The sequence below is a fragment of the Dreissena polymorpha genome, chromosome 15 (genome assembly GCF_020536995.1).
Source record: "Dreissena polymorpha isolate Duluth1 chromosome 15, UMN_Dpol_1.0, whole genome shotgun sequence".
Lineage (NCBI taxonomy): Eukaryota > Metazoa > Mollusca > Bivalvia > Myida > Dreissenidae > Dreissena > Dreissena polymorpha.
In genome coordinates, this window is record NC_068369.1 from 58552083 (window position 1) to 58571042 (window position 18960).

At 35.3% G+C, this 18960-nt stretch overlaps 1 protein-coding gene across 1 annotated transcript in view; it reads right to left on the reverse strand.

The window, feature by feature from the left end:
* Positions 1-18960, reverse strand: part of LOC127860275 (uncharacterized) — a 271820-nt gene that overhangs the window by 165180 nt on the left and 87680 nt on the right. Inside the window, exons 4-5 of the mRNA XM_052398273.1 lie at positions 18835-18929; positions 10492-10624 (exon numbers count right to left, since the gene is read on the reverse strand). Coding sequence (XP_052254233.1) covers positions 10492-10624; positions 18835-18929 — 228 coding nt within the window. The remainder of the gene's footprint in view (positions 1-10491; positions 10625-18834; positions 18930-18960) is intronic.

Below are 18960 nucleotides of genomic sequence, written 5' to 3' on the forward strand. Positions count from 1 at the left end.
TGGGAAAAAGAGTACACTATAATTATTTTTAAATCTGCCATCTCAAGGAGATAATTCTGGACTTAATGGTCCGATGTTGCTCATTTTCGACAGGGCTCGAGTTTTCATCGATATGAAGACACTGTGCAAGTTTGGAAAGAATTGGATGAAAAATTTGGACTTTATTGCATAAACACCATTTTCTCAATTCAAGGGGAGGTAATTCTGTACTTCATAGACCAATAATGCTCATTTTTTGTAGGGTTCGTGTCCTCATTGATATAAAGACACTGTGCAAATTTGGAAAGGATCGGACAAAAAATGTGGAAGATTTTTGAAAGTTTTCACAAAATAGGCAAAAACGAATAAACATGCAAAGTTCAACGAGCTCCTGCTGCCATGTTTTTTGACGAATCAAATTTCTTTGAACAACTTTTTCAGGGAAGCCTTCAAAGGTCATCCCTGTGAAATTTTTTGAAAATCTGATAAGCAATTTCTGACAAGAAGATTTTTTAAGGTTTTTACCATATATGGTCATGGCGGCCATCTTGGTTATGTGATCAAATTTTTTTTAACAATTCTTTTGTCCCATGACCTAGGGATGCTCCAAGTGAAATTTAGTTGAAATTGGCTCAATGGTTTAGTAGAAGAAGATGTTTACAAATTGTTTACAGACAGACAGACAGACAGACAGACAGACGGACGGACGGACGGACGGACGCCGGACGGTGAGTGATCACAAAAGCTCACCCCGAGCTATCGCTCAGGTGAGCTAAAAAGGGCCATAATTCCGTAAAAATGACAACCAGAGTTATGCAACTTGTCCTTTTACTGTACCCTTATGATAGTTTGCGAGTGTTCCAAGTATGAAAGCAATATCTATGATACTTTAGGGGTAAAGTGGACCAAAACACAAAACTTAACCAAATTTTCAATTTTCTAAGTATAAAGGGCCCATAATTCCGTCCAAATGCCAGTCAGAGTTACATAACTTTGCCTGCACAGTCCCCTTATGATAGTTAATAAGTGTTGCAAGTATGAAAGCAATAGCTTTGATACTGTAGGAATAAAGTTGACCTAAACACAAAACTTGACCAAATTTTCAATTTTCTAAGTATAAAAAGGGCACATAATTCTGTCAAAATGCCAGTCAGAGTTACATAACTTTGCCTGCACAGTCCCCTTATGATAGTTAGTAAGTGTTGCAAGTATGAAAGCAATAGCTTTGATACTTAAGGAATAAAATGGACCTAAACACAAAACTTAACCAAAATTTTCAATTTTCTAAGTATAAAAAGGGCACATAATTCTGTCAAAATGCACGCCAGAGTTATCTAACTTTGCCTGCCCAGTCCCCTCATGATAGTAAGTAAGTGTACCAAGTTTGAATGCAATAGCATTGATACTTTCTGAGAAAAGTGGACCTAAACGCAAAACTTAACCGGACGCAGATGCCGACGCCAAGGTGATGACAATAGCTCATAACTTTTTTCAAAAAATAGATGAGCTAAAAATGCTACTCCCCCTTGGCGGCCATATTTTTCCACCAACTGGAACCATTTTTGAACTTATCCAACATATCATTGGGATGAATCTTCTGACCAAGTTTCCTGAAGATCGGACAATAAATGTTGCCTCCAGAGTGTTAACAAGATTTTACTTTAGCCATATGTAGCCATACAAGGAAAAATGCCCCGCCCCATGGCAGACATGTTTTTAAAGCGAACGTTACCATTTTCAAACTCATCCACGATATCATTGAGACCAAACTTCTGACTAAATTTCATGATGATTGGACAATAAATGTGGCCTCTAGAGTGTAAACGAGGTTTTATTATAGCCATATATAGACTCCTGTTTTAAAATCCTAGTGAGACCCCTGATTATGTTGAATTGTTATCATATATCAAAGTATATTATAAGGAAGTAAATCAGTATGAGAATATTGACTAGAAATGTGATATTGATCTTCTTTTTAGGTACCAAACATCTGACACTTAATCTTTATCATAGTTAAAATATAAAAGTAAACACACACAAGAAATTTGAAAATGTATCATATCCAAACAACTCTCAAACTATTTGGAATTTAAATGCACAACAAATCTGTAGCATCAATGCATTATTTTTGTAAAAACAACTACCAAAACAACTATTTAACCAAACAGTTTTTGTGCTTCTTAAAAACGTGATTAATTGTTTTTGTTGTTTTTATAACCCAATCGTTCACATTTTGGACAAAGTTTTTTTAAACTAACAGAACAATTTTCAGACTCACCTTGCAATGATAATTCCAATTGAAACAACAATAAAATCTGTTACAAGAGCACCACATAACAGGTGCCAACGCTTGGCTGCAGGTGCATTTTTTAAATAAATGAACGATTTTTTTTGCTTGCTTTTTTTTGGTCACAGTGACCTTGACCTTTGACCTAGTGACCCAAAAATGGGTGTGGCGTGTAGAACTCATCAAGGTGCATCTACATATGAAGTTTCAAAGTTGTAGGTGAAAGCACTTAGATTTTATAGCAAATGTAAAGGTTTTAGCACGATGCTGGCGGACGACTGACGGTGGACGGCACGACGAGCAGGCTATGACAATACTTCGGATTTTCTCAGAAAACAGCCAAGCTAAAAATCACAAATCTTTGATTATCAAACACAAACAACTTAATGACTGCAAACAGTGTACTATAAGCAGTCTATCTTATCAGTGGCGTAAAAAAAACGGTCTTTGATGAGCAAACCAAGTTAATTGGGGCCAATTTCCAGGGAACGATAAGCCTGTTACATAAAAGATTCATTTGTAACAATTTTGTTGTTTTATTGGTTTTACCACTATGCTCATAGTAATGCTCATCATAATTGTGCACGAACATGGTTTTAATACAGCCAGAAAAGAAAAAACTGCCTTGCCCCCTGGCGGCCATGTTTTTCAACTTACTGTAGCCATTTTAGAACTCAGCATAGCTATGATACGAAAAAATGTTCTGACCAAGTTTCTTGAAGATTTGACTATAAATGTGACTCCTAGAGTGTCAAAAAGGTATTACTATAGCCATATTAGCAAGACAGCCTTGCCCCCTGGCGGCCTTATTTTTTATCGGACCAGAACCATTTTCAATTTCTCCTGAGCTATCATTGAGACAAATGTTATGACCACGTTTCATGAAGATTGGACTATAAATGTGACTTCTAGAGTGTTAACAAGGTTTAACTATAGCCATATAAGGAAAACTGCCCAGCCCCTTGGCAGCCATGTTTTTCAATGGACCGGAACCATTTTCAAACTCAGCTTAGCTATCATAAGAACAAATGTTCTGACAAAGTTTCATGAAGATTGGACTATACTGTGACTCCTAGATTGTTAACAAGTTTTTACAATAGCCATATAAGCTAAACAGCCCCGCCCACTGGTGGCCATGTTTTTCAACGGACCGGAACCATTTTAGAACTCAGCCAAGATATCATTAGAACAAATGTACCGAACAAGTTTCATGAAGATTGGACTAAAAATAAGTTTGTTAACAAGGTTTTACTATAGCCATATAAGGAAAACTGCCCCATCCCCTGGCGGCCAAGTTTTTCAACTGACCGAAACCATTTTTAAACTCAGCTGAGATATTATTGGAACAAATGCTCTGACAAAGTTTCATGAAGATTTGATTATATATGTGACTTCTAGAGTGTTAACAAGCTTTTTCTTTAATTTTACTTAGTGACCTAGTTTTTGACCTAACGTGACCCAATTTCGAAATTGACCAAGATATAATTCGGACAATCTTCTGACCAAGTTCAATGAAGATCAGATAATAAATGTGGGTCTAGAGTGTTAACAAGCTTTTTTTTTAACTTAACATAGGGACCTAGTTTTTGACCGAACATAACCCAGTTTCAAATTCAACCAAGATATAATTAGGACAAATCTTCTGACCAAGTTTTATGAAGATCAGACGATAAATGTGATCTCTAGAGTGTTAACATGGCAAAATTGTGACGAAACGACGAAACACGACGGACAAAAGCTCATTATGTTGTTGTGCTCAGGTGAGCTAAAAATAAATGGTGACCATTTTGATTATTAACAATAAAATAACACATTTTTCGCAATTTAGCAGCTAGGATAGCTTGTATCAATGTATAACGCGCACAAGCTTTCTAATTTGTAATTTGGAGGTAAAACACTGCACCTTATACACCGTAACTTACGGTATTAAATATTGTTTTCCAGCAGCAAGCAGTCGCAAAATGCAACATTGTCTATGCCCACAGATAAGGCTTATTTTACACTGTACCCAAGGATCTATTTTGGGACCTCTTCTATTTCTTATTTACGTTAATGATCTTTCGCTAAATCTTACATGTAATTCTGCAATGTATGCTGATGATACACATCGCACACTGTGGGAACAAATATTCAAACAGTTCAAAATAAGCTACAAACAAATCTTTCGATAGTAAATGAATGGTGCCAAACTAATAACATGATAATTAATCCACTAAATACTACTTGTATGGTATTAGGGTCGAAATAAAAAGCTCAAAAATTAACAAATCTAAAACTTAAAATTTCAGATACGGTGATCAAAACAGTAAATTGTCAAAAAGTTCTTGGCCTTTATATTGACAATACTCTATCCTGGAAACTACACATTAACAGCGTTTGTTTAAAAATGTTGTCTCGAAGGTTTCTTCAGCAAAAAATAAAACCATATTTAACCCTCGTAATGCGTAAGCTCTTCTATAATGGTTTTATCTCACCTCTATCCGACTAGGCATTTGTTACCTGGAGTTCAGCAGCCAAAACAGAAATTAATAGAATAGTCAAACCACAAAAGCGTTGTGGTGCACATATTTTAAATAAAAAGTACAACACCAATTCAAAAACCCTATTTAAAGATCTAAAATGGTTGACTTTTGAACAGCGTAATCACTATTTCACATCAGTTATTGTATTTAAAGCATTCACAATCAAACCCCAACATACATATGTGACCTTTTGACTCCTTCACAAAATAATCATTATAACTTGCGATCTTGCGAAAAGGGGGATTTAAAGCTTGTGCGAATACCCAAAGCAAACTATTTCAAACAATCGTTTGAATTATCTAGCACAAAAATTTGGAATTCGTTACCCCAATCTATATGTCAAACATCCAATTTAATAACATTTAAGAAAAAATTAAAAGCTTAACTTTCTACCAATCTTTATGAAAGATGATGGCCCTAAATCGCTCACCTGACTAACCTTGCTACATCAACTTAAATTCTATCAGACCCATATACAATCCCAAGCCAGATTTCATCAATTAATACATTCTGACAAAATTTCATTTAGACGTGATAAAAACTGTGACCTCTTTCATCTACACAAGATTTTACTAGAATTGGCCAGGTGACCTAATTTTTGACCCCAGATGACCCATATACAATCCAAAATCAGATATTATCAAGATTAACGTTCTGAAAATTTTTCATTAAGATCAGATGAAAGCTATGACCTCTATTGTCTACACAAGGTTTTTCTATGATTTGACCTAGTGACCTAGTTTTTGACCCCAGATGACTCGAATACAATCCCAACCCAGATTTCATCAAGATTAACATTCTGGCCAAATTTTATTAAGTTTGGATGAAAACTGTGCCCTCTATTGTCTACACAATTTTTTTTTTTAACTTTGACCTAGTGACCTAGTTTTTTACCCTAGATGACCCAAATTCGATACCAACCTAGATTTTAACAAGACAAACATTCATGACCCAAATTCGATACCAACCTAGATTTTAACAAGACAAACATTCTGACTAAATTTCATAAAGATTGAACGAAAATTGTGACCTCTATTGTCTACACAAGGTTTTTTTATTATTTGACCTAATGACCTAGTTTTTGACCCCAGATGACCCAAATGCAATCCCAACCCAGATTTTATCAAGATAAACATTCTGACCAAATTTCATAAAGATCAGATGAAAATTGTGACCTCCACTGTCTACACAAACAAATTGTTGACGGACACACGTTCACACGCACGCACAATGGACGCCAGACATCACATGGTCATATAAGCTCACGATGTCACTTCTTGACAGGTGAGCTAATAAAGTAAACTGAACATGCTTCATGTTGTATTTTTTAGTAAATGACCTTATTTTAATGTTTTAACACTGTTCTTGCATACATGGTAATTGTAGTTTTATGTATTTCATTTGATTTTAATTATGGTATATATATAATTGTAAGTGTGCATGCATATATGATTATTTTTGTTTTGTTCTAATTGCTCAAGATAAAATATGATGTATTTGTTGTAAATTGTATTATGTTAGAAGACCTTGTTGACAATAAGAAATGTATTATATAAATTGCATATTATGTAATTTCATCTGATGTATTTCTTAGCAAGTCTATCTTCTTTAAATAAAGATTGTATTATTATTATTATTATAAGTCTGTCCTTTTTTCAGAAAATCATTCCAATCTCTACATGTTTAAGATGTCTCCTCACTCTTGTCATATTAAACTTAATTATTTCGGTTTATCTTTCTTTTGTCAACAACTGAATTTTATACAGGTGTCCATCTTTGTTGTAACAACTTACCTGTTTTAAATTCATTAGGCTTTGAAACTACTAAAGGAAATCAAATTTTCGTTTTTGTCCACAATGGTTAAGCATGTTGGGTAAAATCATAGGATAAAAGCAAGTTTGGGAATAACATATCAGGATGGTGTTTGTTTAAATCATACAAACAACTTCAACATTGTGATTATAATATACTGCCAGCGTCAGTTACAGTAACAAAGAGAATGATAAACAAGAGGGCCTGAAAGGCCCAAAGTCACCTCAAAGGAACTGACCTGTTTTGTGCAGTCCAAGATGTCATTAGAACAAATGTTCTAACCAACTTTTATGAATAGTGAACACCCTGGCGGCCACGTTTTTCAACAGACCGGATACATTTTCGTACACATCGTAAAATATCATTAAAACAAATGTTCTGACCTAGTTTTATGAAGATTAAACAATAAATGTGACATAAAGAGTGTTAACAAGTTTTTACAATAGCCATATAAGGAAAATGCCCCGCCCCTTGGTGGCCATGTTTGGTGACCAACTGTAACAATTTTTGAACTCATCCAAGATATCATTGGGACAATTCTTGTGACCAAGTTTCATGATGATCATACAATAAATGTGGCCTCTAAAGTGTAAACAAGGTTTAACTATAGCCATATAAGGAAAAATGCCCAGCCCCATGGTGGCAACACAACCAAAATCCTTCTCAAACTTGTCCAAGATATAATTAGGATGAATCTTCTGACCAAGTTTCATGAAGACCGAACAATAAATGTGGCCTCTAGAGTGTTAACAAGGTTTAACAAAAGCCATATATAGCCATATAAGGAAAAATGTCCCGCCCTCTGGTGGCCATGTTTTTCTAGCAACCGGAACCATTTTCAAACTTGTCCAAGATATGTTTTGGGACAAATCTTCTGACCAAGTTTCATGATGATCTGACAAAAAATGTGGCCTCTAGAGTGTTAACAAGGTTTTACTATAGCTATACAGTAGATTCCACTTAATTGAATATCAGATAATCGAATAATTCGGTTAATTGAATAGAAATTGAAAACACCAAACCATTTGCATCTCTTCCCGTTGTAAAAACTCCACATATTATGATAGGAAATATGGCGTATTTCGGTTAATTGAATAGCCAATTTTCTATTGCACACTATAATCCACACTATAATCCAGCAAAGAATGTCATAAATCTCCAAGGATACGCATCGTATCGACGATTTTGACACGCTCAATTGACTGCCTTTGTTTTCATTTCATACCATGCATGTATGCAGCGTCTGTCAAGCGTCACGTGACTAACAGGTGTAGTAAGCGAGCAAGTACAATGTAAACACTGGAGTCTAAGGTGTGCAGTCAGATGCAAACTTTCGAATGCAGACTGTCGAGTAACACACTTCAACAGTTTGTTGTCGCTTAGAAACAATTAAAGAGTGTGTTGCTGATTAGAAACAAACTGTTGACGTGTCTTGCTCGACAGTTTGCAATAGGTGATGGAATGTTACACTATACTAGTTCGTGTATATAAACCTACACAACTGCGTCACAGTAAATCATATCTAAACATGATGTTGAACAATCGAAAACGCGCACATTTGTCAAAACTTTGCAGTCTTAACACTGCTGATCATGTTTTCACAATAACCAAAATTAAATCCAGTATTGACCAGATTTTCAGGTAAATCAGTACACAGTACATTATCCGTTTCAATACTAAACTACCTGAAAGAGCGCAATGTCAAAGATATAGCATTCGCCTCGCTACAAAGTTTTCCTTCGGCAGTGTATATACACCCACGCTAATTTTTGCGCGCTTTTTACCAGGAAAATACATGAGCAATAGATGTTGCTAGCGTAAGCGTTGGGTAAGCAATAAAATGAAAATGGGAAAAATCATTACACGCACCGTATGGCGTGACATTGTACATTGCCGCATAGTTCTCGCTAGCGTTTTGTTGGGGGCACAGGAAATACATGTGGACGTTTTATTTAAAGCTAGAAAGTGTGTTTTGGATTACAAAATTTGTATTCTCATTTGGGAATTCAACAAAACATGTATATTATATTAATAATGGATTCAAAATTTAATTCCAATATTAATTTTTTACGAAACTTTACGTGTTGAAACGATGTTTCGATTATGCATGAAAAGCAGCACAATTTCCAGGAGGATTACTAACGGTCAGTGATAACATTGGAAATATAACTGATTCCGTATAATTGAATACTCCGGATAATTGAATATTCGGATGTGACAAATGGGCTATTCAAATAAGCCAAATCTACTGTATTAGGAAAAATGCCCCGCCCCCTTGGCAGCCGTGTTTTACAACCAACCAAAACCATTTTCAAACTAATCCAAGATATCATTGGGACAAATCTGACCAAATTTCATGAAGATCTGACAATAAATATGGCCTCTAGAGTGTTAACAAGGCAAATGTTGATGCCGTACAACGCACGACAGACAAAAGGCGATCACATTAGCTCACCATGTGCATATTGTGCTCAGGTGAGCTAAAAAGGAATGCCTGACAGACAGACAGACGGACAGACAGTACGACTTCTATATGCCACCCTACCGGAGGCATACAAATTTGACTTCCGAGAAATTAAGGATTGTACAGTTCACTTTTGAAATTGACTTTTTACATGGTCACAACTGTGTTGTTTTTTTTTCATTTGAAAACATAGCTGTCTGGGTGTTAAACGTTTCTTACAAGATTCTAATTAGTAAGGCCTTATTAAAGCAATGTTGGTGGTTTCTTTTATAATACATTTATATTTTATTAGGAATATACAGTCAATCTTGTGCTTGCGCCTACTTGAATTAAGCGTCTTTTGTCTTATGGGACCACTTTAAATCCCGCCCGAGCGTTTTAACTATATTTTCTTATTGTATTAAGCGACTTTTGTCTTACGCGACCATCGACCTCTGATTTTAGTGCATTTTGATGCCCAAGTCTTGAATTAAGCGACTGCTTTAAGGTAAAAGTTGAAAATCTGTTGACAGTTCAGGGACAAATCAGCGTTGATTGTTTATCTAAACCGATAAGATGAACGATTACACCTTCGTTTTGATTTCACACCAGCCATTTTCCTTTGTCTCGATGACCGGTTCTGACCGGTGTAAATGCTGACTGCGTATCAATTTTTGGTGTCGAACAATACAGTGAGGTATTGCCAACAGTCTACGGGTTAAATAGTTTACTACCTGGGACATTAATTGACAAATTTGATCGCCGATTTTATTGCAGAAACAATGCGCCGACGCGACAAACATTTTAACAGTGTTCTCGAGAGGTGTAAAAAATAAACTATTAATCGGTAACATGTTACGAAATCTGTTCATTAAAAAATGTAATTGTTATTATGCTAATTAGTTTGTGTTAGCAAATTTTCCAATCAGGCGTGTTTATTTAGTTTTCAATCAAGGTGTATTATTTATTTCCCTATGTTTGTGTATTATTTATTTCCCTATGTACCATAATCGAGTCAGATATATATAAGCTTACATGCAGAAATTAAAATGTCAAAACGGAAAGTATTAACGTTAAATGAGAAAATTCGGGTATTGGCAGTGTCGAAGAGTTAAAGTGCACGTAAATTTAATCGCGAATGAGTTTGGAGTCGGAAAAACCCATTCTCCGTGCAAACCATTTACATTGTATTTAGAATTAGAGAGAACAAATACAACTTTTTTTAAATTAAAAATTGTTTTATTCCTTTTATTTATATTTAGATTCATTTGATTACAAAAGCTGAAATCGCTGTGTCAAAAGGAGATAATTAATCCTATATCTGGATTTAAAATCAAAGGTCCGCATTCATCCCAAATGGCCTTTTTTATTTAAAGACCATTTTATTAAGAGACCACTTTTGGTTACTCCCTTTAGTGGTCTCTAAATTCAAGATTGACTGTACTCACCTTGAGCTAATATGCAGTGTGGTGACTTTGGTGATTCTGGCATACAACTCACAGCAGCCCCACTGATGCAACACTCAACCTTGTTAAATGGTAAAGCTGTAATGGTTGATGCAGACTGTGGTACATCATCTACCTAAAACATTGATATTATCAGTGAACTAATGGATGTCTCTATTTGCTTTTGCAAAACAAAAGATGTGTCACAGACAAATATCCAATTAATAGAAACCTGTTGGGCCAATAATAAAAATATGGTCTGATCAGGGGTTTTTTTTAGAAAAAGGGGAAGACGCTGGACGCTGGGTAAAAGGGGAAAATCGAGCGCGAAAGAGACATATTTGGGGAAAAAAAACAAAAACTGTTCATTTTAATGTCTATAACTCGCCTACAGACTTCAGGTTTTGTTTTAAAAAAAGAGGCATGTCTCTGACCTTTTTGTTCTTAAACACATGAACAAGTATGCTATTAAAGTCAAAGTCCTAAACATAGTTGCAGGTGTAGATCTAATAATGAGAAATGTTTTCAACTGGGGCCGGGGAACGATGTCAATATTATGATTTCAATTTCATGATGAATGGGTTGACGATATAGATCTGCTACAGTATTGGAAGGGAAAGGTGTGGCAGCTGCCGATTGTCTACTTTCACTTTCACAATAATCCGACAGTATTAATCGATGTTGATTACATGTACCCCCGAATCCTGCTGGGTTTCAACGGTTTTTGATGATTCATTCTTAAAAAATGTGTCAACGCAATTAATATTTTCCGAGTCCGATCGTTTTATTTTGTTCGTGTCAACGCAATTAATATTTTCCGAGTCCGATCGTTTTATTTTGTTCGTGTATGAACGCCAATTGTGAGACTTTTTTTCTGTTTTAACATTTATATCTTGGCCTTTAATATATCCCGGATGAAAATTCGACTGGTTTCCGGTAATTAATTGACAAAACACCCTTCTCGCGCAAGACCGGAATCCAGTAAAATAGTCACATGATTAATACGATTAGTTGCCCGGTTTCCATGACGTACTTTAAGAGCTATATATAGAATCACTGGGATTCCCAGATTTGAGTGTTCGTCGGGAGAGAGAGAGAGAGAGAGAGAGAGAGAGAGAGAGAGAGAGAGAGAGAGAGAGAGAGAGAGAGAGAGAGAGAGAGAGATCGTTGTACATGGTACAAATTGGATACGTGTCGACTTCCCTAAAGAAAAAAAACATGTCTTTGAGGTTAAAATATTATATTTGGGTGAACAATTATATTTTTGGGGGGGAAATGTTATTTTTAGGGGAAAAATTCTGGTAGGGGAAGACGCCAAATATCAGCGTCACTTTCTTAGTAAAAAAAAACCCTGCTGATTGGCATGTTGTAGCTCACTTCAGTTACATGCATCAAACGGATGTTATTTAAACAAATATTCTAACAAAGTTTCATGGAGATTCATGAAGCCATATAAGAAAAAATGCCCCGCCACCTGGTGGCCATTTTTTTCAAGCAACTGGAACCATTTTCCAACTTGTCTCAGATATCATTGTGACAAATCTTCTGACAATGTTTCATGATAATCGTACAATAATTATGGCTTCTAGAGTGTTAACAAGGTTTTACTATAGCTATATAAGGGAAAATGCCACGCCCCTTGGTGGCCATGTTTTTTCAACAACCGGAACCATTTTTAAACTCATCCAAGATATCATTGGGAAAAATCATCTGACCAAGTTTCATGATGAACGGACAATACATGTAGCCTCTAGAGTGTTAATAAGGTTTTACTAAATCAATATAAAGCCATATTAGGAAAAATGCCCAGCCCTCTGGGGGTCATGTTTTTAATACAACCGAAACCATTTTCGAACACATCAAAGATAACATTAGGACAAATCTTCTGACCAAGTTTCATAAAGATTGGAAAATAAATGTGGCCTCTAGAGTGTTAACAGAGTTTTCCTATAGCCATATAAGGAAAAATGGCCCGCCCCCTGGCAGCCATGTTTTTCAACCAACCGGCATCATTTTTGAAGTCGTCCAAGATATTATTGGGATGATTCTTCTGACCAAGTTTCATGAAGATCAGACAATAAATGTGGCCTCTAGAATGTTAACAAGATTATACTAGAGCCATATATACAGTACACTTCACGCGTTTTCCCCAATTTCCCTCCATACGCGGCGTTGGCAACGCGGGGAAACTCTGTGTTTTACGAGATAACGATCAATTTAACTTTGTTAGACTTCCTGATTTTCAAATAAAATTACATTTATTACAAGTACATGTATATATTTATTTATATATAATATACCATTAAAAAAACAACAACCAAGATAGATCAATGCCCACGTGGTTGAAAAAGTTATATAGAAAACTCGTTGATTCAAACAAACAAAACGTCGTCTTTAAACAAATACTTACCAATTAATATAATCACAGTTTGCAACATTGTTTTTATTTTGATAATTTAATCCAAAGTTTTCATGTAAGCAGGTGTTTTTTCTATATTGAACATGTATACAAATGACCAAGGACCCTAAAAGTCTCGCAAATCTGTGTGAATTGACAGTTTGACATTATCAAAGGAAAGCCGCTTCCTGTCTGAAGGCATAACTTACTCAAGTAAAGTTAGTAAACACGTTCAACGAATGCATAAGGTATGGTTTTAATTGTCGGAATTTCTCTTTTTAGGTAGGTTATTCCATTGATTGCTAAAAGAAGATTATTCCATTGATTGCTATAAGAAGGTGGTAACTATTGAGTTGATAGTTGCATTAAATATTCACAGTTGTATTCTAATTGCGTCGGCATTCAACACAATGTTTATGGACCAAATCGGCAGAGTGACATTCACACATGTTAATCCCTTTTGTCAAAACACCGCAGAAAGCAGTCTACACAATAGGTCAGTAGACAAGCTTTGCGTGTTTTAATAACGTAAAACACCTAATCCAGTTCCGCCCAGATGTCTTTTTTAATCAGTTTACAGAACAATTACTGTTAAAATAATTACTCTACTAAAATACCGTAATGATAAAGATTCGGTGTGTTCGATTTGAAATTATTTTGGAAGAAATATCAACTTATTCACGATATAATTTTGTTAAAAATTACCACAGAAACTTTTAACCGAAATCAACAGAATTAAGTGCTCTCTGCGCTACAAAGTTTGTATAAAAAAATCAATACACGCACGCTTTGCAGGAGTATACCTTGACCTTGTACATTGAAGCATAATTTTCGCGCGCTTTTGTCAGGAAATATACATGATGACTGTATATTGGAAGCATTTGTAAATGTCGTGTTAACATTAAAAATCGTAGTGTGTTTCGGATTATTCTCATTTGGAAATTTTACGGAACATTTATCCTTGTGTTATATGTGTTATGATATAAATATTAATTTGTCAAAACGCTTTACATGTCGTATATTCATTCATATTGTAGACATACCTGTGAATTAAAAAACACATATTTTTATACGTATTAATTTTCTATACAATTTTCTTTATTTTTATACAGTATTTAAACAATTTTTAATAACAATGTTTTTATTTTTTGGCATGCCCAGTAGCCCACTGCTAACGCGGTGTTGCGCTGCGGTCGCTGATAAGAACCGAAATTGTCTGCATTTACCGACTAGGCTAAATTAATACACGCCGCGGGTATTAGCGAACTCGGCGGAACTCCGCTTAAACACTCGCTAGCAGGTAAAAAAACGCGGAGTGAGCGGGTTTTATGGGGAAAACTTCAGTAGGTCACATTACACTTTATCTTGACTAATTAAAATATTTCCGAATTGAAAATGTTGTCATTTTCCACTAATTTAAGGTAAATTATATATGTTAGAACTATAATGTTTATGATTACTTAGTATAAGAACTACGCTTCCGTTTATGTCCATTGACCATTTCTTCTACTGCATCGTTAGCGGCCTGTGTTAATAAAGCTGCAGTCATAGACTGAACCTTTTCAGGGTCGGGCAATCCTGCTATAGTAGGAGAACGTGTCTGAACTGGTTCCGTTTTCAACCATTTTGAAAGAGACATTGTTTGATTGAGATACGCTAGTAAATGCAATATGTTGTTTCATTGAAAAGTGTTTGTTTAATAATACTTTTATAATCAAGCACGCTATATAAATTGTACATCAACGACTGTCCTCTTTAACGGGACGTCATCAAATTAACAGTTTGTAGATTTATCACTTATGTCAATTAGTGCCAATTAAACTTAAAAGAGACATCACGGTTTTCACACGTGTATTTTGGGGACCTTATTACTCAATTGTTACTACTAGGGGACCATTTGCGCTGTGATTTACAAATATTGTTAGAACAACATTGGTGGCAATTAGCGAGTAGGGACCCACATGTGCGCCGCTTTATCGCTCTTATTGACAATTATCGGCAACACTTTCATGCTTCAGTGCACATTAACCTCGAGGGTTGCTGTTAACACAGATAAGCAGATTATGCTTCGTTATAACTCTGGTCTTTTAAATAAAATTTTAATAATTATGACGGTAATTCTTCCCCGAAAATTTGATATCCACGAAATTAAGTATCAACGAATAAGTTGTTTTTTATTTTAAATCCACGAAATTACGTGCCAACGAATTAGTTGTTTTTTATTAAACCACGAAATTTCATCCCGACGAATTTCTATACGTTTACAGTATTTGACATTTGACCTTGAAGGATAACCTTCACCTTTCACTACTCAAAATGTGCAGCTTCATGAGATACACATGCATGCAAAATATCAAGTTGCTTTCTTCAATATTGAAAAAGTTATGGCCAATGTTAAAGTTTTCGGACAGACGGACAGACGCCATATATTTGACAATTGACCTCAGGGCCCTCACACTACTTTGGGGGAAGGGGTCCGCAGCCCTTAGGAGGGGGAATTTTCGCGGCGTTTCCCTTTTTGGGGGATTTTTTTTACTTACTCTCTCATTATTTCATGTGTACATGTTTGCACTATATTCATTGCATTTTTCATATTTTAGTATGTTTGAAAAGATTAAATTGAAATAGAATTGAGATATAATAATCATGAGACACATCTTTCTATTAAAAAAAATAATAATAAAAAAAAAATTTTTAGGGGGAATTTTTCCCCCCAAAAGGGGAAAAAAGTATTCACCTTTCACCACTCAAAATGTTCAGCTCCTTGAGATACACATGCATGCCAAATATCAAGTTGCTATCTTGAATATTGAAAAAGTATGCAGTGATAATTTTTCATGTGCGTTTTGCGTTATTTGCGCATTAAAATTACTAAATGCGCATGTGACAAAAATATCTGCTTCTAAAAAAGCGCATTGATTCTCAATAAAGACGACAGACCAGATCTGAAAGATACTTGTCACGGCCCGAATTGTTCCGCATTTTATCGGAACGCAAAAGGCAATTTTTACTGTAACACCGGCTATATGTGTACTTCGTCATACTGCGTCATTCGTATCTGCGTTTCATAATGGTTCTCTTTGTGCGGTAACTATAAAATTGAATAAGACCACAAAGAACCATCCAAATGCTCGCATTTTTCTGAACTGTCAAAATGCCACCAAAACAATAAATAAAACCCTGTCAAGATCTATTAACTGTGAAGGCTGCATTTGGAGTTGCTGAAAGTAATAAATATGAAGCATCATCCAAGAGCGTCAGCGAGGCAAGTACATCAAGTCACCTTTACTTTCGTATTTTAACCAACTATAAGTTATTTGCCATTTAGGCAAAAACTTGTTTAAAATAGTACATGTACTTGCCTCGATGACGCTCTCGGATGATGTTATAACAAACTCAAAAGTCAGTGCTAATGTTATGTGTTTTTAGTTATAACAGTTACTTTTAGAAATTAAAATGTTTATGAATCATTAAAAATGCGTTGATTTTTCAAGTTTTTTATTAATAATTTGAAAAACAAAAGGCTCAATGTTTTTGGAAAAAGCTCATTGTTTCAGCACATGTGCACTTTAAAAACTCATTGGTTAAAAATGAAAAATTATCACTGGTATGGTCGGGCTAGTAAAACTGCGGGCTAGCTTGTCCGACTGGTTGTACATAAAAAAATCTATACTGATTTTTAAAACTATAACTAACTGCTGTGAAAACCTTTTTCCTTAATGTGTAAAATAACTCTCATATCTGTTGTTTACATCAGAACAAAACTAGCATATATAAATAAACGCGAAGCATTCACATGATTCATCACTATTTTTAGACGCAAAGGAGAGCTTCCCGCAGGAATTGCTTGTTTCAATTGGTCAATTTGTCATGAATATTCATGATTTTCTGCAGTGTCGTAAAACTTTACAGCATGTTTTTACGACTTCTATCAAAAAATCGGTATTGTCAATGTAAACATTTTTTCATAGCAGACAAAATTAAATGTAATTTAAAGAATGGCCTTGTTCAAGTTTGGATTTTCGTCCGACAAATCAGTTAATAAAGAAGATTTCGACGGATAAACTGACAGGAAACGTAAATATGAAGAAAAACGAAAACGCCAAATTTATCCTATGGAAAATCAAGTCAGTTCCCATGGCTTGAATTTGACAAAGAATAGCAAAACAAGCAAATTTGTTGAATTGATATCCGCCGCCAATATGCTTCTGGACACAATAAGTGTTATATTTGACACTCAAAAAAGCATTTTTTCAAAATACAAAGGGCCAAAACTCTGTTAATAAAAGATGGTGTACAGTGCCATTTGGCGTGTATCCTCCTCTTATCCATATATATACTCATACCAAGTTTCAATGAAATCCACCAAAGCACTTTCAAGATATGGCTCCGGACACAAAAGTGCCGGTCGGATGGACGGACAGACGGACGGACGGACAACGCCAAAACAATATCCCTCCACCAATGGCGAGGGATAAAAATAGTTTTATTATATTGTTTTACTCCAAGCATCAAAATAACTTTCTGGTGTTCACTGATCATTTACTGATAAATCCTGATAAAACAGTCACACGATCCAATTGTGTTTAATTGCTATGTCATTTATGGTCTAGTAGACATCAGATTTGGGCTAGTACATTCTTAGAGGAGCTGGTCTGATGGTAACATGTAGCAAGAGGGCCTTAAAGGCCCAAAGTCGCTCACCTGAGATACAATGGAACTGACCTGCTCAATGCAGCCCAATGATATCATAAGAAGAAATGTTCTGACCAGGTTTCATAAAGAGTGAACTATCAATGTAATTTTTAGAGTGCTAACAAGGTTTTAATATAGCCATATTAGGATAAATTCCCCGACCCCTGGCGGCCATGTTTTTTAACAGACCGGAATCATTTTTGAACTCATCCAAGATATCATTGGGACAAATGTTCTGACCAAGATTTATATAGATTGGAAAATAAATGTTGCCTCTAGACAGGGCCCTCAATCCATTTTAGGGAAAGCGGGCCGCTACCCTCATGAGGGGGAATTTTCGCGGCGTTTCCCTTTCTGGGGGATTTTTTTACTTACTCTCTCATTATTACATTTGTACATGTTTGCACTATATTTATTTCTTTTTTCATACTTAAGTATGCTTGGCAAGATTAAAATGAAATAGAATTGAGATATAATAATCATGAGACACATCTTTATCTTTCTTTATTTCTTTTTTTTTTTAAATCAGGGGGATTTTTTCCTCCCAAATGGGGAAAAAGTATACTTTTCAGGTGGGGGACCGAGGCCAAAATTCGGCTGCAGATTTGATAGATTGAGGCCCCTGCTAGAGTTTTAATAAGGGAAATGTTGACGCCGTACGCCGCTCGATGGACAAAAAGTAATCACAAAAGCTCACCGTGAGCGAATTGTGATCTGGAGAGCTAAGAGCTAAAAATAATGTTCAAGCATGTTAACGATCACCTAGTTAGTAACAAAATATTCACTGCATTTCAGTCTGACATTTTACTAGGTGACTTAAAAATCAACCAACTCACTTATATCTATGATATCTTTTGCAAAGCCCTTGAGAATGGATTCGAAGTAAACACAGTCTTTGTTTTACATTTTAGTTAAACCTATGATAAAGTCTGGCACCAAGGTCTTGTACTTAAACTCCATCATATTTGTATCTGCTGGAAGTTGTTTTTTGGTTTCAAAATTATTTTGATTGTAGACTCCCTTCTTACTGGTCTACACTAGAGGCCATGGTTCCCCAGGGCTCTATACTAGGGCTACTATTATTTTGTATCATTATAAATGATATCGTTTATTTTTTAATTCGGCCTTATAAATAACATATCTTATTTAATCCATCTAAATCTTAAAACACATTCTCTAGAAAGCTTCAACCAAATCAATATAAATTTACATAACTCGGACACGATAACCACTGTAGTGAATAATTGACTTACCTTCGCGTACAGTGAAACGCTTGGTGTTCCCAAATAGTCCAACTGACATGTAAAAACCAAATTATTCTTTTTGAAACCGAGTTTCTTTGGTGGATCTGAAATTGACCCAAAAATACTTTCAAGATT